Here is a 26,319-nt window from a genome sequence, read left to right on the forward strand (position 1 = left end):
ATTTCTGAAACCAGGCAAGATAAACTGTTACCAGAGATGTTCTGATATGGTTTTAGATTAATTTAAAGACTATGGCTAATGATGATGTGTGTTTTTGTCATTATATAGGTTGGTGTGCTGGTGTTATATTTTATTTTCTGGGGTGACTTTGTTTTCTGACTTTGTTTTTAAAAATAGTTAATTTCAAATACTGTATATATTTGATTGATCTCTTCTGGCTCAATAATGTAAGATCATTCATTGTTAGATAAATGAGATAGATAGATAGATAGATAGATAGATAGATAGATAGATAGATAGATAGATAGATAGATAGATAGATAGATAGATAGATAGATAATCTGAGAGAGAGAGAGAGAAAGATGGGTGGGAAAGATCAAGAAAGAGAAAAATAGAGAGACTGATAATATTCTATATATTAAGAATAGATAAAATATCAACATGAACATTGGAGCAACTTTAATTTTTTTCTCCATCCCTTTGAATAAATTAATGAGACAAATTATTATTTTTGACAGTCTTCAATCAAAAGAAAAATATGTACAGCTCTGAATGATTTGGGGTGGAAAACCATGTAGACACGTAATGTGACAATGAAGATGTGCTTAGGAGTATTAAAATTGGTTCTTGTTTTTTATCATTGTCCATATCCATATCAATATCCATTTCCATTTCCATATACTGTACATAAAGTGTCTGTGTGTCTCTGTATGTGTCCTGCCAACCCAGCAATACAAAAGCATGTAAATGCAAGTAGATAAATAGGTACCTCTTCAGTGGGAAAGTAACAATCTTCCATGCATCTTCAGTGCATAGTCATGCCAGCCATGGAAGCATCTTCAGTAATTCAGTAGTAAAGTTGCTAAAACAACTCAAAGTATTTGAAATAATCATATCCTTCAATTGTCATAATCTGAATTCATATTAAATCATAAATATCATCAATGGCATTAATAAAATTTCTGAAACCAAAAATTGTATCCCTTAAAATGAATATACTACCCAAACTGCTATACCTCTTCCAAGTAACTATGATTTGGCCAGGAAAGGATTTTTTCAAAGACTTCGATAAAATGATAGCAAAGTATATTTGGCAGGGGAAGAAGGCCAGAATTAAAATAAAATGCTTGCAAGATACCCGGAAGAAAGGAGGATTAGGGTTACCAGACTGGAAATTGTACAAGGTGGCATCATTAAATTAGATTAGAGACTGGATAGATCTTTAAAAATAAGAGAACACTACTTCTAGAGGGATTCAACCTACAACGAGGCTGGCACACATTTTTGTGGGAGGGAAGAGATAACCATCATCGATATTTCCAACAACATATTATTAGAGGATCATTACATAGAATATGGCAAGAGATCAGAAAAACACATTACAACAAAATTTCGAGATGGTTATCGACTATGGAGGCACTGATTTATCCTAACGCTATGGACATGGAGAAAATGAGAAACTACAAAGAACTGAATAATTCTGAATTGAATAATAGAGGAGAATTACAATCGAGACAAGAATTGAAAGAACAGGGTATAGACATTGACTGGTGGCCATATTTACAAATAGAATCAAGGTATAAATCAAATCGGGCACAATTCGGATTTCAAAATGAACAAAATGAATTGGATAAAATTTTACAAGGAATGGACGAGAAAATGATAACCAAAATATACAATTATTTATTAAGATATAAATTAGAGGAAGAAGTGGTTAAAGAAAACATGATAATTTGGGCAAAAAATTTTGGGTATAGTATTGAATTGGGCAAATGGGAGAAATTATGGACTGTAAATTATAAACTGACAATGTCTATACCCTACAAGGAAAATCGGTTCAAAATGTTCTATCGATGGCACCTCCCACCAGCGCGCCTAGCAAAATTGTTCCCAAACACCTCGCCAATTTGCTGGAAGTGTAATGCACATAAAGGAACATATTACCACCTATGGTGGTCATGCCAAAAGGTGAAACAATATTGGCACAAAATAAGGAAAATGATAGAAGAAATCACAAATCAGAAACTGGAAATGAAGCCGGAAACCTTTCTACTCAGAATAATTACAGCACAGTATGAGAAAGAGATAAAATACTTATTATCAATATCCTAACTGCAGCTCGCATACTCTTTGCCCAAAATTGGAAACAGGAACACATACCGACAGAAAACAAAATAATCACTAAAATCACAGAATGCGCAGAAATGGATAAACTTACAAAAGAACTACAGGAGAAAGATGACACAGAGTACTACTTAGATGGCAAAAATGGTATAACTGGTTGGAGAAAAAGTTAGAAATACATTTATAGGGACACTAAAGAATAAGGTCAACTTTAAGATAAAACTTTGAGTACCAGTTAAGGAAAGTAACAATCTTAAAGATGGAACGTATATTAATGTTTTACATGTAATTTACATGTTTTACATATAAATTGGTAAATATACAGATATATAGATAAATACCGAAAAATAGTCTACCAATGTGACAACTTTAAGAGTAAGTCGTAAGACTTGATTGATGTTCATTTGTTTTGTATGTTGTATTGTTGTATTTATGTTTGTTTGTACTTTTTAAATAATAAAAAATATTATTATTATTATTATTATTATTATTATTATTATTATTATTATTATTAATAATAATAATAATAATAATAATAATAATAATAATAATAATAATAATAATAATAATAATAATAATAATTAATAATATAATTTCTGAAACAAGGCCACATAAACTTTGACCAGAGATGTTCTGATACGATTTTAGATTAAATTAAAGACTATGGCTAATAATGATGTACGTTTTTGTAACTATATAGGTTGGTTTGCTGCTGTTATATTTTATTTTCTGGGTGATGTTCTGATTTTTTTAAAAAAAATAGTTAATTTCAAATATATATTTGATTAATCTCTTCTGGCTGGATAATGTAAGATTACTCAGAGATAGATAAATGAGATAGCTAGATGGGAGAGATTGGGAAAGATAAAAACAGAGACACAGATAACATTCTATATATTGAGAATAGATAAAATATCAACATGGGACAAATTATTATTTTGACAGTCTTCAATCAAAAGAAAAATATGTACAACTCTGAATGATTTGGGGGGAAATTCATGTAGACACCTAATGTGACAATGAAGATGTGCTAAATTGGTTCTTGTATTAAAATTGGTTCTTGTTCTTTATCATTGTCCATATCCATATCCATATCAATATCAATTTCCATTTCCATATACTGTACATAAATGTATATAAAGTGAAGGTATGCTTATGAGTATTAAAATTGATTCCTGTTTTTTATCCATGTCCATATCCATTTCCATTTCCATTTCCATATAGTGTGGGTGTGTGGGTGTGTGGGTGTCCTGCCAACGTAGCAATTAAAAAACATGTAAATGCAAAGAGATAAATAGGTACCATTTTAGTGGGAAAGTAACCATGTTCCGTGCATCTTCAGTGCATAGTCATACCAGCCACATGACCATGGAAGCATCTTCAGATAAAGGCTCTTCATTTGTGAATCAAAGATGAGCACCGCCCCTTGGGTTGGTCATGACTGACAGGAGAAATCTTTACCTATACCCATTTAAACCTTTACCTATAAATATATAAAGTTGTTTTTGTGCATGTTGTGTTTGTCTTTGTCTTTGTCTTTTTGTCAGTCATCCCTTCGATGTATTACAGATTAGGAAAGCTATATCATATAAATCAGTACTACTTTTATCTGACTTTGTCTTGGTAATGGTCTCTCAATGCAATTACCTCTGCCTTCTACACTATCTCTCTTTGGATATTGAGAAAGCATTGGAAAAGCAAAGCAATTGCAATGTATTTTTATTCACATACTCATTCACTCATTATACTAAATCAGTTTCACTCATTATGCTAAATCAGGATTCTAGATTGTCCTAATTTTGATTTCTGTCATTGTAGTGTTGAATCTATCCTAGCCACTTCTAGGTTATCTGCAAAGATGAGAAACATGTCCTCCCTCCAACTGTTTACCAAATCAAAGGGTCCAGAACTCAGCACTCAACAAGAATGAACTCAACAAGAATAAAATGGTATACAGAACTCCAAGGTCCCTTCCAACTCTGGTATTCTATTCTATTCTATTCTATTCTATTCTATTCTATTCTATTCTATTCTATTCTATTCTATTCTATTCTATTCTATTCTATTCTACCCTCTCTAAGCAGAGGGTAGAATAGACAGAGTCAGCATATTTCCCCCAACAATCTGGGTCCTCATTGAGACTCACTGAGTCAACCCTGAGCCTGATGAGATTCGATCTGCCAAACTGCTGGCAACCAGTGATCAGCACTAGTAGCCTGCAATACCACATTCAACCACAGGTCATCATCAACAACAATAGGTTTAACATGGATTAAGGAGTGGGTCAATTTGGAGAATTACAGACTAGTAAAATTGGAAGGCCACAATTTGTTAAAGGGGTGGCATGCCTTCTTGTGGAACACCGGGAACAAAACCTATAAACATTTTAAAAACCACATAATAAGAAATTCACTGATTGGCATTTGGTTCGAAATTAAAAATAAACATTATATGAAGGTTCCCAGCTGGATATCTGCATTGGAGGCGGTAACGCACTCCAACACACTAGCCCCCCATAAATTAATAAGATATAAAGAATTACTGGACCCCCAAGGCGCTCCTTCCGCCGTGCTGTGAAGACCTTTTTATTCCATCAAGCAGGCTTGGCCTGATCTCTTCCCTTTTTAAATATGTAAATTTTAATCTGTTTTTAAATTATTGGGGTATTTTAATTTGTCTGGGCCAAAAAGTTTAATTTGATTTTATCGGGTTTTTAAATTTTGTGTATTTATGTATTTTATTGTTGGCTGTTCACCGCCCTGAGTCCTTCGGGAGTAGGGCGGTATACAAATCAAATAAATAAAATAAAATAAAGATTAAAAACACGGCAGGAACTCAGGAAACAAGCATAGAAATAGATTGGTGGCCCTACCTACAAATACAAACTAGATACAATAAAGACAATGAGGAAGGAGGAATCGACATAAATCCCAACTTACTAGACAAATTATTAGGAACTAAATATGGAAATTTGATTTCAAAGATTTACAAATACTTATTAGAATTCGACCTAGCAGAAAATTTAGTTAAAGGACAAATGATAGCTTGGGCAAGGAATATTGGCAAAAATATACAATTGGAAGAATGGGAAAGGGTATGGGAAACCAACTGTAGAATAACAAAATCCGTAGCATATAAGGAGAACCACTACAAGATGTGGTACAGATGGTATCTAGCCCCTGCGAGACTGGCGAGGATGTATGCAAATCTTAATCCAACATGTTGGAAATGCAAGCAAGCACAGGGAACCTACTTTCATGTCTGGTGGCTTTGCCCAAAAATTAAGAAATATTGGATAAAAATAAAAATTTGGATATCAGAAATAATTGCGGAGGATATTGAATTAGAACCAGAAATTTTTTTGCTAGGAATGCTTAAACCAAACATTAGAAAGGAAAAAAAAGTACCTAATATTACATATAATTATGGCAGCTAGGTCTGGAAAACAGATCAATTGCCAACAGAGCAGCAAATAATTCAAAAAAACTACACATGTGCAGAAATGGATAGACTAACGTTGAAATTGAAAGATAAGGAAGACTCACAGTATTTTAAGATATGGGACAGTTGGTATGAGTGGATAAACCAATGGAAAAGAAGGTAAAGTCAAAATCTAGTAAGAAATTAAAAGTAATAATTATAAACCGTCATTAAGGAAAAAAAGGGAAAATAAGTTTTCGTATATATGTGTCCTTATATACATTATATATAATTTGTTTGTTGTTTGTTGATATTGCTGATTGTATTTTAAAGTTGTGAATGTTTTATACAATTTTATTTTTTAAAATCTAATAAAGTTTGTTTTTAAAATGAAAAAAAAAAAGGATTATTCTCCTGAGTCAAAGAAAACTCTTTTCTCCAATGGCACACTTTTATGGCCAAGGCTCGTTCCCAATTCCCCTTCTAATTATTAAAATCGTGATTATTTATTCTCCTTTGGACAAGGTTCATGAGATTTCCACCACCACAATTAGTGACCAATCAATGTGACAACAAATGGAATAAACAGCATGTGATAATGTGATTTGTAACAGCCTCCTGTGATGAGATCAAAGGTTGGGGTAAAGCTGGGCAAATACTGTAGCAGTCTGAAATTGCAGATAGCTCTTCCAAATCTGAGGGCAAACTGGACCTTCTTCACTGTAGTTGTGGTCTTTCTGTGATCTCTGAGATTTAACTCTGTGCTGAAGAAAGAACTCTAGGAAGGATCTCCTGCAGTATACTGTATGTCAAATGCTGCTGCTGCTGCATATACAGCTTTTTCTGCTTCAGTTTCTGTGTCAAATTCCCTGTGCCAGTACACTGATGAAATGTCCATTTAAGGTGATAATAGAAGAAAACGAGTGGTTCCATTACTACAAGCCAGGAGACTACTGGATTACGGGAATAATGTGTGGAATGGTATCTCTATTGTACCAATTTTCATTCTCAAAGCCTCCAACCCACCAACTGAAAAGGTAATTGTCATCTCGTCCAAGGATTGTGGTGATTGATTTTACCTGCTCCAATGTCTTTTCTTTTTATATATACAGTATATATATATAAAAAAATTTAAATTTTCTTTTAATACAAAAAATTGCTCTTTCAGTAAACAGTGTATTGTCTGAGTACATATTTTTGTGTCATGACAATTAAAATTTACCACCATATTCATTATTTGCATCTATTTTTATATTACTACTAATATTTAACATACCTACTATTATAACATTTCTCTTCTTAACTTATTTCTCTTTATAATACTTTGCTTTCATATTTATTCTCCACCTATTGATAGAATAACTCCTATGTATTATAATAATCAGATGTTTCCTTTCCTTTGATTGCAAGTGTTTATCTATTCATTTCTGCACATTCTAATATTTTCTTAATCATATTTTCATCCGTTGGGATCTCTTCACATTTCCAATTTTGTGCAAATACAATTCTAGCTGCAGTTATTATATGAATTATCAAGTATACATTTTCTTTACTATAAGCTTCTGGTATTATCCACAACTGGATTAGTCCAGGTTTTAAATCAATGTTGCTAGTTCATCTTCTCCAACCACATACCTCCAATGTCTTTTCTAGGAATGATTTCCTTTCCCCTATTCCTCATCTTGAGAAAGGCAAGTCATTATTGCTCATCCCAATTTGCTTTAGAGGAAAGGCTCCTGATGATTTTGTAAAACCTGAGTTTACAAAGTTTCTTTTTAAGTTCTTCCACAAGTGTCAGCCTTAACACTGGGCAACACTGGGCACTGCCAACACTCTCCCATGATGAATCTTGCCTGGATGGGGTTCTGCCTGCTTTCAAAATGACTACCTTGGTACTGTGGAGAGTCAGCAACTTGTTTATTCATATTTATTTTCTTTATTTATTAACAATAATTAAACAGTAACTCCCAATAAAGTGATTGAATGATACTTTAGAACAAAGTGAGATCTCTGGTATTTCCGCCCTTCTGTTCTTCCCCTTCCTTTCATTTACTCTATAATTCCTATCACCCTCTCCGCTCTTTCTTTCCACCCTTTAACAGTTCTGCCACTTTTGTGGCTTCCCTGTTCCTTTTGGTTTAAATAAAAGGGATACTTTTTAAAAACCAAATTCAAGGAGGGGAGAGACTTTATGTGATAAGTTAATGTTTAGTCGCAGAGGAATCACATTAACTGTAGTTAACTGTAAAATATAGGACAATAACTCTAAAGCCATGAATTTTTTTCCCAATCATTTTTTTTTATTTTAAAACAAAATAAAACATAAAAACATCATCATTCCAAACAGTTACAGACAGTATATTGATTGGTTTGCATCCTTTTGTGCTCCCTCCTCTCTTCAAAATATCTCTATAAATCCCAAGGTTATTTCCATATAAAAAGATTTTTTTTTTAATTTATCTTAATTTAACAGGCTTATATGGTTCTTAGATTGGAATCTTCAAATAATGATGTTTTTTGACCTTCTCCCAATTCAACCATAAAGCTTCACATATCTGATGTCTTCTAAAATACCCTTGTATTTTTGTGCCTTTGTACCATAAAAAGGCGTGCCACCCCATCAACAAAACATGTCCCTCCAAATTCAATAATCTGGTATTTCTCAAAGTTATCCATTCTTTAAGCCACATTAAACTTGCTGCTTGATAATACAGTTCAAAATTAGGCAAACCAAAACTACCCCTAGCTTTAGCATCTTGTAACAGTTTTAATTTTATTCTCGCCTTTTTCCCTTGCCAAATATATTTCAGTATCATTTTATTTAAATCTACAAAAAATTCCTTACCCAACTTGATAGGAATTGTCTGAAATAGGTACAAAATTCTAGGTAAAATATTCATCTTGATAGTTGAGATCCTACCAATCAAAGATAACTGCAAATTACCCCATTTCACCAAGTCTTGCCCTATCTGTTGTTTAAGCTTGTTATAGTTATTTTCTTTAAGTGCACTACACCTTAATGTTAAATATATCCCCAAATATTTTACTTTATTTGTAACCTGCATTTTTGAAACCTCCATCGGTTCTTCTTTTTGCTTTTTCAACATATTTCTAGTCATTATCTTCATTTTATCTTTATTAATTTTCAAGCCAGCTACTTTCCCAAATTCTCCAACAGTTTATATCAATTTATTTATTGTTGTTAATGGTTCTTCAATGATAAAAACCAAATCATCTGCAAAGGCTTGAAGTTTATATTCTTCTTTTTGGATTTTCATGCCTTTTATCTCTTGTTCTTCTCTGATGCGTCTATTTAAATCTTCTAAAGTCATTATAAACAACAATGGGGACAGCAGGCATCCTTGTCTAGCGCCTTTTTCTATTTCAATAGGATCAGTCAATTCTCCATTTATCATTACTTTTGCCGTCTGTTTAAAATAAATAGCTTCAATTGCCTGTATAAATTTCCTACCAAAGCCCATCTTTTCCATTTGGAGTATCATAAATCACCAATTAACATTATCAAAAGCTTTTTGTGCATCTAAAAATACCAAAGCCATCTGTTTTTCAGGATGTGCTTCATAATAGTCTAAAGTGTCCAAAATTATTCTTATGTTATCTCTAATTTGTCTTTTTGGTAAGAATCCATTTTTATCCACATGTATAAAGTTGTTCAAATATCTCTTAAGTCTTTCCGCCAATATTAATGCAAAAATTTTTTAATCTGAGTTTAGCAAGGATATAGGCCTATAGTTTTTGATTTGTTGTGGGTCTGTGTCTTCTTTGTGAATCAATGTAATATACATCTCAGTCCATGATTTAGGTATTACCTTCTTTGTCATCACTTCATTCATCACCTCCAATAGTGGAAGGGTCAAAGATTCTTGTAGCGTCCTGTAATATTCAACTGATAGACCGTCTGGCCCTGGCGCCTTCCCATTCTTTTGCTTCTTGATTGCTTCTGTTAACTCCATCATCATTATGTTTCTTTCCAACGTCTCCTCCACATCTTTACAAATCTGAGGAAGTTTTACTTCTTGTAGATACTTTAGCACTTTTTCCTCCTCTATCGTCTCTCTTTTATATAGTTGTCTGTAAAACTCTTGTATTATCTTCCCCATCTCTTTATGTCCAAATTTACTTTGCCCTTGTGCATCGACTAGGTGTGTTATTTTCCTCGATTCTCTTTCCTTTTTCAATTTATAAGGTAACCATCTGCCTGGTTTATTTGCATTTTCAAATTAGTTTTGTTTGGCACTTCTTATTTTTTGAGCCAATTCTTCTTTCTCCAGTAGATCCATTTTATGCTTTATTGTATCCATTTTGATTTTAATATCATTCTTATGTGGATCTTTCTGGAGTTCCTTTTCGAATCTTTTGTAATCATTGGTTAATTATTTCGAAGTTAGCCCTTTTTTGCATTCCTTTTCCTTGTGTAGTCTATGATTAGTCCTCTGGCATATGCCTTCATTGTATCCCAGCGGTTTTGTATCGATGTCTCTTTAGGTGTGTCAATAAGTATTCGTGTTGTTTTTTAATATGTACTTCTTGTAAGCAAATTAGCTTTTAGTTTCTCTAATTTGTGGAATACTTTCTTTCTTTTAATAGCCAAATTAAGTCCATTTATATTTATTGAAATTACTTTCCTTTCTTCCATATTCATACTTTTTATGTAGGTTTTATTGCTCTAGTAAATCTTACTTCACGTTGTTCCTTTTGTTGAATAACTCCCCCAACTGCTCCCTCTGTTGACTCGAGCATTGCCAATTCTTCCTCTGTAAATTTTATTGGAGCTACAGGTTGGGTTTCGAATTGCATTTCCATTTCTTTTTCTCTAAGAAATTGATCATAGAAAGCTCTTGCTTTATCAATTGTGTTCAGTCTGTATCGTTGAAGTTGCCATACAAAAGTTAGTCCTTCTGGGGTCAACCATCTGTAGTTAATTCCTTTTTGCATCAAAATTTTTGTCAAAAACTGGTACTCTCTTCTCAGCTCTCTAACTTTCTTTGGTGTTTGTCTCAAAACCACCACTTCTTTTTCTTTGTATTTCAAAGTTTTTTCTCTTGCTGCCTGGAGAATTTGTGCTTTAATTGATTTCTTAGTGAATCTTATATGTACCTCTCTTGGGAGTTTATTACGTATTGCGTATCTAGTGTAAACTCGGTAAATCTCGTCAACTCCTTCCAACATCTTCTCTTTAGTAGTTTCTAAGGCTTCAGCCAGTAACCCAATCATCACATCTGCAAGGTTTTCTCCTTTTCTTCTTCAACATTTTGAAATCTTAAATAAAATTCTGCTTTGTCTATTTCCCATCCGATTAGTCCACTTGCTTCTAGCTCCACATCTCCCAATCTATTCTCGATTTCTTTCATTTTCTCTTCTTTTTGATATTCCTTCTTCTCTAATTTTGACAGTCTCTCTTCATAATTCACCATTGTTTGCTGGATATTGTCCACTTTTTCATCTGTCTTAAGTAGCTGTTGTTCCATCCTTTGGACTTTTTCGTCTGTCTTAGATAGTTGTTGTTCCACTTTAGTCAGTTGTTGTTCCATTCTTTGTACTGTTTGTAAAATTGTTTGTATTGGCGATTCTTTATCTTTGTCTTTTTCTTGTTGCAACATTGGCTGAATAGATCTTTGCCCACTAGATGGTGATGATGCGGGTGTAGTTGCAGCAGATCTCACTGTTGCTACTTTTCTGCTCATTTTGTAATCCAATCAAGTGAAGGAAAAAAAGGGAAAAAGGAGGGGGGGAAAAGAAAAAAATCCAAAAAAGAGGGGAGGGAGGGGAGAAAAAGTAAAAGAGGAAAAAACAAGAACAGAAAAAAGACAAAAAAATTGGTCAAATCAAGCTCTTCTGGTTCTTCCAAACCATAATCCTTTAAATGTTAAAAAGGAAAAGAGAAAAATAGAAAAATAGAAAAAGCAAAAAAAGGGATCCAAAAGCAAGAAAGGATAAAAAAGAAAAATAAAAAAATAAAAGGCCAAAAAGATAAAAAATAAAAATAAGGAAAAGGAAAAAAAAAAGATTTTGCAAGTTTTAAAAGAAAGAAAAGAAAGAAAAATTTCAAATCCATTCAATTATTCCAGCCAATATTCATCAGTTCTTCTCTTTAAAAAAAAAAAAAGCAGACAAAGATTGCAAGTCCTACTAAACTTCTCTCTTTCAATTCAGTCCCGGTATCAGTCAATAGTGAAAGTGAAGCAATTAAGCAATTAAGTCCTTTTGCTAAATAGCCAAATAGGGTAAAAAGAAAAAAAAATTCCCCTTCTTTAGATTCACCGCTTATCTCATCTTAGATGCAATCTTCAAAACCATTTCCCTTTGGGGTGTTCTTTATATTATTTAGAAATTGAAAGCTCTCACTGATCCGATACGCTGTCACTTTCGCTCTTCAAGCTGCCCCAGCCTTGGCAGCCATTAATGGCTGTTACCCCAACACCAGAAAAAGAGCTTTCCTTGGATCAATCAGGGGATTTGTGGTACCCCTGAGATCACAGGGATGTGCAATCCACTACTGCAGTCAAAACTAAACTGCGGGGTCCCGGAAGGATTGTCTGAAATCGGGGCTGTCGGCGGGGGTTTCTGGAACTCAGAAATCCCCGTCCGTACTGCCGTGGCGTCAGCTGACCACTTCTAAAGCCATGAATGTTGTTGTTGCAAAGTTGTGTCCAGCCCCTTGCAACCCCATGGACAAAGTTCCTCCAGGCCTTCCTGTCCTCTACCATTCCCCAGAGTCCATTTAATCTCACTCCTACTGCTTCAGTGACTCCATCCAGCCATCTCATTCTCTGCCGTCCCCTTCTTCTCTTGCCCTCAATTGTTCCCAGCATTAGGTTCTTCTCCAGTGAGTCCTTCCTTCCCATTAGGTGGCCAAAGTATTTGAGTTTCATCTTCAGGATTTGGCCTTCTAAAGAGCAGTCAGGGTTGATCTCCTCTAGGACTGACCAGTTTGATTGCCTTGCAGTCCAAGGGACTCGCAGGAGTCTTCTCCAGCACCATAGTTCAAAGGCCTCAATTCTTTGGCACTTAGCCTTTCTTATGGAAGCCGTGAATATTTTGCAGCTAATCTCTAGGTCTAAAGAAGGCTTGGTGAAGAGATATCCATCTTCAGATAGGTAATACCACTTGCTAATCTAGCACTTGAATCCAACTGTTAGTCCTCTCCAGGGTGATATAACAGGAACAAATCATATCATATGATCACCACCTATACATCTACACCTGGTAGCATCCCTTATTAGCATTCTTGAGGACTGGGAAGATACGGATCTTGTATAATTCTTCTGTATAATTTTGCCACCTCTTCTTAATCTCTTCTGCCTCTGTTTGGTCCCTGCCATTTTGGTCCTTTATCATGCCCATCTTTGCATGAAACATTCCCTTCATATCTCCAATTTTCTTGAAGATTGGACACTTTGCAAAACAACAGATCTGTAGAATTGAGTAATTTTACATCATCGGCAAAAAGAATGCAATTGCTTTTAAGTTGATCACATGAATCATTGATGTAGAGCAAAAAAAATGATGAAATTTCTTATGTTGCAGTGAGAACAACTTCTACTACATTCTGCCCTTCTTGTTGGCTGTTCATGAAGTCAACCAGAATTCAAGGCTCTTACCCAACATCACCCTGGGCTACAACATCTATCAGAACTTTTTCAGTGCAAGAATGACATATGAGGCCATGCTGGATGTGCTGTCTACAGGACAGGAGAACATCCCAAACTACAGATGTGGTAGACAAAAGAACCTGCTGGCAATTCTTGAAGAGATGGATTCTGAACTCTTTGATCATATTTCCAATGTCTTGAGCATCTATAAATTTCCACAGGTATAAAGCCAAATGAAATTAATTCTGTGTTGTAAAATGTTCAGATTTGCCTAGAAGGCAGCAGTTGTATATATTTCTCCAAATAAATTGAAAGTCAGAGAATAAATATTAGAAGAGATTAAATATTTTTTAATTCACAAAGTATGTCTGTGTGTATATACATATATATGTTTGTGTGTGTTTGTGTGTGTATGTGTATACACACACATGTATGTATATGCTATATACACACACACACATAGATACACACACATGTATATGTATGTGTGTGTGTGTATGTGTGTGTGTCTTTATATACATTCAGTGCTGGGCTGCTGCTGGTTCAGACCAGTTCTAGCGAACCAGTAGTTCTGGCAATCATTTGTCCCTGTCCATGTCACCTCCCCCATCCTATCCTGTCCTATAATTCCACGTTTCTCAGCTCAGATGATTTGCGTGGCATGGTGGATTTCCGTGCCTCAGCTGTTTTACTTACTGTGCCCTAGAAGGTAAGCTGTAAAATTGGTGTATTTTGAATGCTGCACAAGCACACAAAGCACATGCTCACAGAAACACAGACACACAAACACATATGTGGTTGGGCTAGAAGACTTTCCAGCTCTATTCTGATTGATTAATTGACTGAGAGGATGGGTGACCCACAGAGTTATAATGTGACCAGAAGGGTGTACTCTATGAGGACCACCAATGAACATCACCCACAGATAATTCAGAGCTCCCTGGTTTCAAAGGGAGCATACAAGACAACAGGACAGAACATCAAGGGAACTAGCAAAATTCATGCAGTTATCATTTGAAACATCTCTCAGCAGTGTGGAAAGGTCCTTAGATTTACCACCTGACTTTTATCATTAAAACTGGTACAAACTACCAATACCTTTTCTTTCATCTTAGATCAACTACAGTGTCATCAACCAGATGGCTGAGCAAAATTATCGTTTTCCTTTTTCATATCGGATGACCCCAAACCAAGAACCTCCTGACTCAGCAATCATCCAGCTGCTCCTGCAGTTCCAATGGACGTGGATCGGCGTCCTTTCTCAGGACAATGAAAGAGGAGAAAAATTCAAAAGACGCTTGGAAGTTCTTGCTCTAAAAAATGGGATTTGCATTGTTCTCTCAGGAACCGTCCCAGAAGGAAATATGCATATAAGTGCTGGAGAAACTCTCATGCAAGAAAAAAGGAAAACGTTTCTTTCTCTAATCAAGAGTCAAATAAAAATTATAGTATGCCAACTGGATTTTCAGGCCTCGGGAATCTTAGCAGTAATAATACAAACGATGGATACATCCATTGTGGGAAGGGTGTGGATTGCAACAACTTTGACAGCTTTAAGTGTAAGTACTTTTGATCTCTTGGTTGATCTCCAAAATAAATATGCTTTGTTTTCCTTCCTCATCCAGACAAAGAGAAGGACTCAGTATGATGACATTAACTCTTATGCATCTACGGTCATATTGTATGGAAAGGAAGCATTCCAATGTTCTTATTCAAGTCCTGTGTTATCTAAGAAAGTTTGGAAAAAATGCAGAGAAAAAGAGAATTGGGAATTCCCACCCCATGATGTGATTGCAAGAATACTGTCTCTGGATTCCTCCAGTATTTCCCAAATAATTCAAATTGTGGCCTGGGTCCTCAGTGCTGCCTCTTCCTCCCAATGGAATAATAGGAGAATGCAAGTTGGAGACAATCAACCATCCCAGATTGTACAGCCATGGCAGGTAAGTCTTCTCCCTTGAGGTTCCATTGATTCTCCCCTTCCAATTCCTCAATATTAAATTAGATGTAGAAAGGGGTGAGATATTCCAAAGAGCAGTTGCCCAGTTTGTGGAATTTGAGAGTGTGTCTCAATCGTGAAGCAGATCTGACCGAGGCCATCTTGGAGGCTTCAGTGTTGCCACATTGGAGCTGAGGGATAGAGAGGGAGGGGAGAATAGAGATAGCTAGGGTTTTGTAGCCAAAATAAAATATTTTCTCCTGGGAACCAAGGACATTCCCACCGATGGCCAGAGGGAGGATGAGTAAAGTCACCAGGCAACCGGATGACACCTTGATTGGACCATGTGACTGATTGATTGGAAAGAGGAGGAAAACTTTTACTTTTAATTAGGTGAAAACTGTGGGAACATTTAGAGTCAGCTTTCACCAGCCTATGCCTATATGATACAGTATGTCTAATAAAACTGATATTTGATGAAACTGCTTGCCTCAGAGTCCTGTTTGCTATGGGCATATTACTTGGAACCCTGACATTAAACAATCTCTAAATGTTTTTTCCTTTTTTCAAGTTTTTTATTTTTTAATTTTTTAGAAACATATCAATGTGTGAACAGTGTGGAACCTGAGTGACTTACATTTTGGTACAAATCAAATAATATTCATCATATTTACTACAGTTGACAAGCATATATACTTCTGGCAATAGTACACATATTTTTGTTGAATTATAATTTCACATTATTAGCTATTCCATATTTCTATATGTTGTTTTTATGCCAATCACCATATTCTGAGTGTCATTCCTTTTACTACAAATAAAATATTAATAATCATATTTGTTACTTTTAACAGGCTTATATGGTTCTAAGAGTAATACATATATTTATGTTAAATTATAATCTTCCATTATTTAATTATTCAATATTTCAATATGTTATTTTTATGCCAATCACCATATCATTCAAACATTCTTAATAGTACCATCGTTCACATTCTGATTTCCCCTCTTATTATTACTTCAACTTATTATATAAAGATGTCTATTCCATTAATTCCCCTCTCTCTAGTTTCCGTCCCCTTTCTAATTTTTAATTTTCCCACTATTATATTGAAAAATATTCCCTTTCTATCTACATTTTAGTGAAGATTTAGAGTCAGTTTTCACCATCCTATGCCTATATGATATGTCCAATAAAACTGATGTTTGAGGAACCTGCTTGCCTCAGAGTCTGCTATGGGCGTATTACTTGGAACCCTGACGGTGAGTTAGAGAGAGATGATAGAGAAAAACCTTCCAAAGTTAAACAACCTGTACTACTTTGGGATGCTTTGTGACAGAAATAGCTCTATGGTGACAGCGTAATTTTCAAAACTAAACAAGCATCAGAATATTCAAGCAATCCTCAACCTTTTATTGTGATCACAAAGTGATCTCCAACTAAGGAGTTCAGATGGATTTTTTGTTCTGGATTAAGACTGAATTTTGTTGGCTAAAAGTTTCTAACATAGCAACAAGGTATAAATCAAAGGATCTTCTGGGGTCAACAAAAGGTTCATCCACACATCTCCTGAAATAATGGACATGCTTCCATAGCTATTCTTTGAAAGAGATAACATCACTATGCAACTTTTGTCACATTCCTAGCCCAAAGTTAAACTCCTCTAATTTCCTCTTGACCAGGACTGATGGCAAAATTGTATTTTCCATCTTCTTCCATTACAAGCTTTCCCTTATCTGCAAATAATCTTGCCTCAGATGGGCTGTGATAGTGAAGCAAGAAAATATAGAACATAAAACATAGAATAGTAAGAGTTTGAAGGGAACTCAGAAGCTTTTCTAGTTCAACCCACCAATCAAGCAGGAGACCCTATGCCATTTCCGACATACGGTTGCCCACGTCTCTTTTTGAAAGCCTCCGATGATGGAGCACTCACAACTTCTGAAGGCAAACTATTCCATTGGTTGATTGCTCTCACCGTTAGGAAATTTCTCTTTAGTTCTAGGTTGCTTCTCTTATTCGTTAGTTTCCAACCATTGTTTCTTGTCTTGCGTATTGGTGCTTTGGGAAATGTTTTGACCCCTTCATTAATATCAAAGATGTTAATATTTGAGCCCCTCAAATATTAGAAAAGTGGTATCATTTCTCCCCAATCCTTCATTTCCTTAGACTAGACCAGGGGTGGGTTCTACTTACCTTTACTCGCAGTGGGGCCGCGCGCATGCGCTTACTTCACTCGCTTGAGTGCGCTCTTCTACACATACGCAGAAGCTTCTTCTTTTTTTAAAAAAAATGAATTTTATTATTTTTTCCAAGTTAAAGTCAACATAAGACAAAAACATTGATTATACAGAAAAACAAAAACCATACATTCCCCTCCCTCCCTCCCCCATTCATAACACTAAACATACAAACACGTCTATCCCGGCTGATAATATTCCTGCCCTCATTAATAAGTAATTATGCCCACAACACAGAATGGAGTAAGTAATCCCCAAATATGGTTTTCATACAATTATCTTTCAATCTAGATAAGTATATCTCTCCTCATATTGACTTAGGCCCTCATTTCATCTCAATCCTTTTATTCAACCACTGATACCAACTGTCCCAACTTTGAAAAAATTCAGAATCCTCTTTTTCTTTCAACATGTACATCATTCTGTCCACCTCAGCGCACTCTAATACTTTATTTATCATTTGGGCACTAGCCGGAATCTCTTTTTCTTTCTACTGTTGGGCAAACACTATTCTAGCTGCGACTATTATTTATTTATTTATTAATCAAATTTCTATACCGCCCTACTCCCGAAGGACTCAGGGCGGTGAACAGCCAAGATAAAATACAGATAATACAAATATTAAAAAATCCGTTAAAATTATTAAATATTTCGGCCGAAACACAGATTAAAACACCCAATTTGTAAAATCACGAATTAAAAAATTTAAAAATTTAAAAGATGGGAGTTAGGCCAGGCCAGCTTGCTGAAATAGAAAAGTTTTGAGAGCACGGCGAAACGTGCGCAGGTCCGGGATCTTCCGTATCTCTGGGGGGAGCTCATTCCAGATGGTAGGTGCCCCCACAGAGAAGTCTCTCCCCCTGGGGGCCGCCAGTCGACACTGTTTGGCCGACGGCACCCTGAGGAGCCCCTCTTTATGGGAGCGTACTGGTCGGTGAGAGGCTATTGGTAGCAGAAGGCGGTCTCGTAGATACCCTGGTCCGATGCCATGGAGCGCTCTAAAGGTGGTAACCAAAACCTTGAAGCGCACCCGGAGGACCACCGGGAGCCAGTGCAGCTCGCGCAGGAGGGGGGTCACATGGGAGCGCCACGTCGCTCCCATAACCACCCGCGTGGCCGCATTCTGGACCAGCTGGAGCCTCCGGGTGCTCCTCAAGGGGAGCCCCATGTAGAGAGCATTGCAGTAGTCCAAGCGGGAAGTAACGAGAGCATGAGTGACCGTATTTAACGAGTCCCGATCCAGAAAGGGACGCAACTGGCGAATCAGGCGGACCTGATAAAAAGGCCCCCTGGCCACGGCCGTCATGTGCTCTTCTAAAGACAGCCGTGAGTCCAGGAGGACACCCAAGTTGCGAACCCTCTCCGTGGGGGCCAGTGACTCGCCCCCAATAGTCAGTGATGGCACCAACTGACTATATCGGGATGTCGGAAACCACAGCCACTCGGTCTTGGATGGGTTGAGCCTGAGTCTGTTTCTCCCCATCCAGATCCGCACGGCCTCCAGGCACCGGGACATCACTTCAAGGGCATCATTGGGGTGGTCCGGGGTGGAGATGTACAGCTGAGTATCATCAGCGTACTGGTGGTACTTCACCCCGAAACCACGGATGATCTCACCCAGCGGCTTCACATAAATGTTGAACAGAAGGGGTGAGAGGACCGACCCTTGTGGCACCCCATATACAAGGGGCCTCGGGGTCGACCTCTGCCCCCCTGTCAACATAGACTGTGACCGGTCAGAGAGAAAGGAGGAGAACCACCGTAGGACAGTGCCCCCCACCCCTAACTCCTCTAGCCGGTGCAGCATGATACCATGGTCGATGGTATCAAAAGCCGCTGAGAGGTCTAATAGGACCAGGACAGAGGAACAACCCCTGTCCCGAGCCCTCCAGAGATCATCAACCAACGCGACCAATGCCGTTTCCATGCTGTACCAAGGCCTGAAGCCCGACTGGAACGGATCCAGATACGACGATTCATCCAGGTACTGGGGGAGCTGTCGCGCTACCACACTCTCAACAACCTTCGCAACGAAGCGAAGGTTGGAGACTGGACGATAATTTGCCAACACTGCTGGGTCCGACTAAAATATGTAGAGTGAGATAACATTTTTTTCTTACTCAGCCCCTCTGGGCGAATACCTAGTAAATATATCTCAGGTTTCCATTGGAGGTCCACATTAGTAATTTCCTTAATCCAATTCTTAATCCTTCTCCAATACTTCTTTGCCATTATAGAAGTCCACCATTGATGGAAATACGTATCTCTGGTTTTCCCACATTTCCAACATAACTCTGATGCACCCGGAAACATTTTAGCAATTCTTGCTGGTGGGAGGTGCCACCTATTTCAATATTTTATATGCATTTTCCTTGAAAGACGTTGCCATAGTCATTTTAATATTTTTCCCCAACATTTGTTGCCATTTATCTAAAAGAATTGAGTACCCAAAAATCCTCCCCCAGGCAATCATAGTGTCTTTTACAACCTCCTCTCCTATCATTCGCTCAAGCAATTGTGCATACATTTTGGTTATGTATTTATGGTCCTCTCCCAATAATATTTTATCAAAACTCTGTTCCATCACATATATCCCATAATTATCTCTATCTCTCCTGTAACGAGGTTGAACTGTAGCGTAGGTCCACACATGCACAGAAGTGTTTTGATGATGGTGGGGTTGGTGGGCGGAGCCTCCTGCCAATTTTACTACCGGTTCTATAGAACTAGTGCGAACTGGGGGCAATACACCACTGGACTAGACATACCAAATTCCAGTAACTGTCCTTTTTAAGTTTTAGCCTCCAGCCACCTAATCATTTTTGTTGCTCATCTCTACAGCCTTTCCAGAGTTTCAATATCTTTTGTACATAGTGTTGACTAGAACTGGATGCAGTATTCTAAATGTGGTCTTTCTAAGGCTTTGTAAAGTGATATTAGAACTTCATGTAATCTTAATTCTATCTCTTTATTAACACAGCCTAGGATTGCATTGGCATTTTTGTCTGCTGCCACACATTGTTGGCTCATATTTAAGTAATTGTCCACTAGGACTCCAAGATCCTTCTCACAGTTACTGGCAATAAGCCAAGTTTCAAATAGTCTGTACCTACACTGTTGGTTTTCCTTGCCTAAGTGTAAAACCTTACTTTTATCTATGTTGAATTTCATTTGGTTAGTTAGGGGCCCATGTTCAATTTGTCAAGATCTTTTTGGATTTTGAGCTTGTCTTTTGGGGGCAAAAGACAAGCTGCCAGCTTAGTGTCATCTTCAAATTTGATCAATTCCCTTTCAATTCCCTCAGCTAGATCTTTTTTGAAGATGTTGACGAGTGCTGGGCCTAAAATGGAAGCGTGGGGTACCCCAATACTTCTTTCTCTCCATGTGGATGAGGGTCCCCAGAGGACTAAATGTTGAATATAATTTGTCACACAGTTACAAAGCCACCTGTTGGTGATGTTATCTATATTATGTTTTCAAGAATGTGAGATAAATACCATATTTTTTGGACTATAAGACGCACATTAATTTAGAAAAGGAAAAAAAAAGTTTTTGGCCCCTGTGCAGTTTTTTTTTTTTTTGGCCCTTTTTTTGGCCCTTTTCTAGCCTTTTTCCAGCCTGTTTTTGGGGCTTTTCTTGTCCCGTTTTTGAGGCTTTTTTCATCCCCCCAAGAAGCCTTTAAAACAGGCCGAAAGAAGCCTCAAAAAGAGCCTGAAGAAAGGTCGAAAATGGGCCAAAATAGGCCGCAAAAACACTGAATAAAGGCTGAAAATGGGGTGTGTGGAGACCAAAAATAGCCAGGTGGTTGAGGCTTCAGCAATATTTGGTCTATAAGACGCATAGACATTTTCATCTTATGAAAATGTGCATCTTATACTCCGAAATATATGGTATTTGAAAAAGAGCTGTAAATTCCTGGAGTATGACTGAAAGAAGCTTCCCATGAAATGTTGAATCAATCTGTTTCAGACTGCAGTGATGATTTGAAGAGGTTGAAATATTCAGAGTACGTCTAATCCAGAATAATAACAAGAAAAAGAAATTGAATAAAAGCTCAAACTGTAATGGTTTTTTTTCTATGTTTCTGCAGCTTCATAGGTTCCTGAGAAATTTCAAACATCACAATATTTCCAGAGATGGGATTTCTTTTGATGAAAATGGAGTTCCTGTTGGTGACTTTGATATCATGCAGTGGACATCCGTTTTGAACAAATCAGTTGCGGGGATGAAAATTGGGAATGTAGAAAAACAAGCCTCCTCGGAAGTCAAGATTTCTGTCAATCAAAGTGCCGTCCAATGGCCAACTTTATTTAACAAAGTAGTTGAGGCTGCTTGGATTTTGCTATTTATCTCCATCTGTTCAGAAATAATTCTTATTGAGGCCTGTTGAGATAACTTCCAAATAAGAGAACTTAAAGCCTCATTAATTTATATCATTTTACTTTAGAGGTTTTATAATAATCTATCACATGCTGGAACCTGCTGCATTGTATTGCGGGATTTGCAATCTACATTATTAAACTGGGATATGTTGCCATAATTTATAGTACATCAAATTATCTTGTTTTCAGTAAGAGAAAATCCAGAATGTCTATGGAGATTCTCAGTCATCCAGGTCATGATTGTGCCAAAGGTGCTTTTTCAAAAGGCACCTGGACTTTGTTTTCCCTTGAAGATGTTTCACTTCTCATCCAAGAAGTGAATCCTTCCATACTTCACCATTCAGTCAGAACTGAAGAAGCTTCTGGAATGAGAAGCAAAACATCTTCAAGGGAAAACAAAGATCAGTTGTCTTTTGAAAAAGCCTCTTTGGGAGAAAAGACAGAATATGAAGGGTTTAGCCCACTGAATTGCATAAGAGAAAGGTATCATTAAGAATCTGGCAGGGAAAGTGAGGGCTAAAAAAGTCATTTACATATGATGATACAATGATACAATGATCAGTTGTAGGAGAGAAAGATAGGGACTCTAGAGAAAGCTCAATATTGGAGGTTTCCCGCAGAAAGCAAAGATGAAGAAAAAATATATACCGTATTTTTCGGAGTATAAAACGCACCTTAGTTTTGGGGGAGGAAAATAATAAGAAAAAAAATCTGCCTCTGGCTACCAGCATCCATCAGTATTCATCTAGATACTGTACTGTTGGTGTGTGAGAGAGTTGAGGGCTGTTCGGAAACTGAAAAAGTGTTTGCTGTGTGAGCAACAAGGAAGGAGCCTCGGCGGGTCTTAGGATAATTGTTCTAAAGCTCTGAAACTAAAACTAAAACTGAAACTCCTCTCCTCTGCTTGTGTTTTCCTTTGCTGCTCCGTGCCTCACATTTTTAACTACATTTGGTGTATAAGATGCACTCAAATTTTTATATATAGCATTATATATAATAGAATTTTTAAGGAGAAACACTTTTTGCAATGGAACTACTTTCCTTTGGAAAAAAGAATGAACCAATGAGTCTGTTTTGGAACCTACAATGGAGATTGATAGAGAAAGAGAATGACCTTTACTTCATGCCATTACTTCTTGACTGATTTTGCTCAATGTGCTCCTGAGCTTTTAGAAGCCACTTGATTTCAGTAAATCCTTCTAATTCATATATTACCCTGACTAATCTTTCTGTTTATGTTTAGATGGTGCCTTATTCAAGATGTACAGAAAGTTGCTCCCCAGGTTATGCCAAGCTTGTGAGAGAGGGAGCCCCAGTTTGCTGCTATGATTGTTCTCTGTGTATGGAAGGAACATTCTCTGGGCAAGAAGGTACAGTAGGTGGCTCCAAAAAAAAATCAAGATACAATAAATATACTATGTTGTTTTTTGGGGGAGTGTTTGATAAATAAGTAAGAAAAACATTACATTTCTTAAAGGCATCCACAAACTTTTTAAATGCATTGTAAGCCGCCTTGAGTCTTTGAAGAAAGGCGGCATACAAGTTGAACAAATAATAATAATAATAAAATAATAATAACTTCAAATATTGGGCACTATTGCCAAATTTGGATGATGATTTGAGCATTAAAATAAATAATGAAAGGTTGCTGATTTCTACTGAGTTGTTACTTTCTTGCTTTGTTTTAGGAAAGAAGTTTTGAGAACTGATAATCACATTCATCTTCAGCCTTTAAAAAGAGTGTTAACTAATGTAGTATCGTATGGATATCCCTGGGGAGAAATATTATATTATTCCTTGAAAATGAAGTAATTGATTTCTGATGCGGTTTTCATGCTGCTACAGCTGCAGAAAAAGATTCATGTTAACCATTTTTTTTCTTAGATGCAGCCGATTGTGAAAAGTGTCCAGATGACCAGTATTCCAATAAGAAGCGAGATCAGTGTGTCCCCAAAAATATAAGCTTCTTATCCTATCAAGAATCATTGGGACTCATCCTGGCTCTCTTTGCCATCGCTTTGTCCCTAACCACCGCCTTTATTCTGGGAATCTTCATGAAATACCGAGACACTCCCATAGTCAAAGCCAACAACTGTGAACTCACCTACATTCTCCTGGTTTCACTCCTGCTTTCTTTCTTGACCTCCCTTCTATTCATCGGTCGCCCCGTGAAAATGACTTGTCTCCTTCGACAAACCATTTTCAGTGTTGTTTTCTCAGTTGCTGTGTCTTCCTTGCTGGCCAAGACTGTCATGGTGGTGGTGGCCTTTCTGGCCACAAAGCCAGGCAGCAGCATGAGGAAATGGCTGGGGAAGAGTCTGGCCAACTCTATTGTTTTATCCTGCTCTGGTATTCAAGTAGGCCTCTGTATGATGTGGCTGGGAGTCTTTCCCCCATTCCCAGATTCTGACTTTCATTCCCAACCAGAACACATCCTGCTGCAGTGCAATGAAGGCTCTGTCACCATGTTCTACTCTGCTCTTGGCTACATGGGTTTTTTGGCTGCCATCTGTTTCTTGGTGGCATTTCTGGCTCGAAATCTGCCAGGGGCCTTTAATGAAGCCAAACTGATCACCTTCAGCATGTTGGTTTTTTGTAGTGTTTGGATCTCCTTTGTTCCCACATATCTGAGCACCAAGGGGAAATACATGGTAGCTGTGCAGATCTTCTCCATCCTGGCCTCTGGCCTGGGTTTACTGGGCTGCATCTTTATCCCCAAATGCTACATTATTATCCTGAGACCTGACATGAACACCAAAGAACATCTGAGGATAAAAAATCATTAAGGTTCCTTGTGTTGGTGTTTATTTTTGTACAGTTTACATGCAGCATAAAATCACATACTTTGAAGTAATGTTTTGTTTGTTGTCATTTATCTTTCTTCATTCCATGTGAATTTTGAATTATAATAATTGAGTATTAAAGTGGCTAAAACAACTCAAACTATTTGAAATAATCATATCCTTCAATTGTCCTAATCTGAATTCATATTATGACATTAATAAAATTTCTGAAACCAAGCCATATAAACTGTGACCAGAGATGTTCTGATACAATTTTAGATTAAATTAAAGACTATGGCTAATGATGATGTATGTTTTTGTTACTATATAGGTTGGTTTTCTGGTGTTATATTTTATTTTCTGGGTGATGTTCTGATTTTTTTAAAAAAATAGTTAATTTGAAATATATATTTGATTAATCTCTTCTGGCTGGATAATGTAAGATTACTCAGAGATAGATAAATGAGATAGCTAGATGGGAGATATTGGGAAAGATAAAAACAGAGACACAGATAACATTCTATATATTGAGAATAGATAAAATATCAACATGGGACAAATTATTATTTTTGACAGTCTTCAATCAAAAGAAAAATATGTACAACTCTGAATGATTTGGGGGGAAATTCATGTAGACACCTAATGTGACAATGAAGGTATGCTTATGAATATTAAAATTGATTCCTGTTTTTTATCCATGTCCATATCCATTTCCATTTCCATTTCCATATAGTGTGGGTGTGTGGGTGTCCTGCCAACGTAGCAATTAAAAAACATGTAAATGCAAAGAGATAAATAGGTACCATTTTAGTGGGAAAGTATCAATGTTCCGTGCATCTTCAGTGCATAGTCATACCAGCCACATGACCATGGAAGCATCTTCAGATAAAGGCTCTTCATTTGTGAATCAAAGATGAGCACCGCCCCTTGGGTTGGTCATGACTGACAGGGGAAATCTTTACCTATACCCACTTAAACCTTTACCTATAAATATATAAAGTTGTTTTTGTGCATGTTATGTTTGTCTTTGTCTTTGTCTTTTTGTCAGTCATCCTTTCGATGTATTACAGATTAGGAAAGCTATATCATATAAATCAGTACTACTTTTATCTGACTTTGTCTTGGTAATGGTCTCTCAATGCAATTACCTCTGCCTTCTACACTATCTCTCTTTGGATATTGAGAAAGCATTAGAAAAGCAAAGCAATTGCAATGTATTTTTATTCACATACTCATTCACTCATTATGCTAAATCAGTTTCACTCATTATGCTAAATCAGGATTCTAGATTGTCCTAATTTTGATTTCTGTCATTGTAGTGTTGAATCTATCCTAGCCACTTCTAGGTTATCTGCAAAGATGAGAAACATGTCCTCCCTCCAACTGTTTACCAAATCAAAGGGTCCAGAACTCAGCACTCAACAAGAATGAACTCAACAAGAATAAAATGGTATACAGAACTCCAAGGTCCCTTCCAACTCTGGTATTCTATTCTATTCTATTCTATTCTATTCTATTCTATTCTATTCTATTCTATTCTATTCTATTCTATTCTATTCTATTCTATTCTATTCTATTCTACCCTCTCTAAGCAGAGGGTAGAATAGACAGAGTCAGCATATTTCCCCCAACAATCTGGGTCCTCATTGAGACTCACTGAGTCAACCCTGAGCCTGATGAGATTCGATCTGCCAAACTGCTGGCAACCAGTGATCAGCAGAAGTAGCCTGCAATACCACATTCAACCACAGGTCATCATCAACAACAATAGGTTTAACATGGATTAAGGAGTGGGTCAATTTGGAGAATTACAGACT

The 26,319-nt window shown here is 36.8% G+C and overlaps 1 protein-coding gene across 1 annotated transcript; it reads left to right on the forward strand.

The window, feature by feature from the left end:
• The first annotated feature begins 6,255 nt into the window (after window positions 1-6,255).
• LOC132711828 (vomeronasal type-2 receptor 26-like) lies at window positions 6,256-25,512 on the forward strand. The gene is made up of 6 exons (XM_087885097.1): window positions 6,256-6,581; window positions 13,093-13,378; window positions 14,273-15,100; window positions 21,428-21,655; window positions 22,963-23,089; window positions 23,604-25,512. The coding sequence occupies exons 1-6, from the start codon at window positions 6,358-6,360 to the stop codon at window positions 24,503-24,505; spliced, it is 2,595 nt and encodes an 864-aa protein (XP_087741223.1). The 5' UTR covers window positions 6,256-6,357; the 3' UTR covers window positions 24,506-25,512.
• The last annotated feature ends 807 nt before the right edge of the window (window positions 25,513-26,319 follow it).

Source organism: Pantherophis guttatus, chromosome 2 (genome assembly GCF_059756535.1).
Source record: "Pantherophis guttatus breed Tessera chromosome 2, ASM5975653v1, whole genome shotgun sequence".
Classification (NCBI taxonomy): Eukaryota; Metazoa; Chordata; class Lepidosauria; order Squamata; family Colubridae; genus Pantherophis; species Pantherophis guttatus.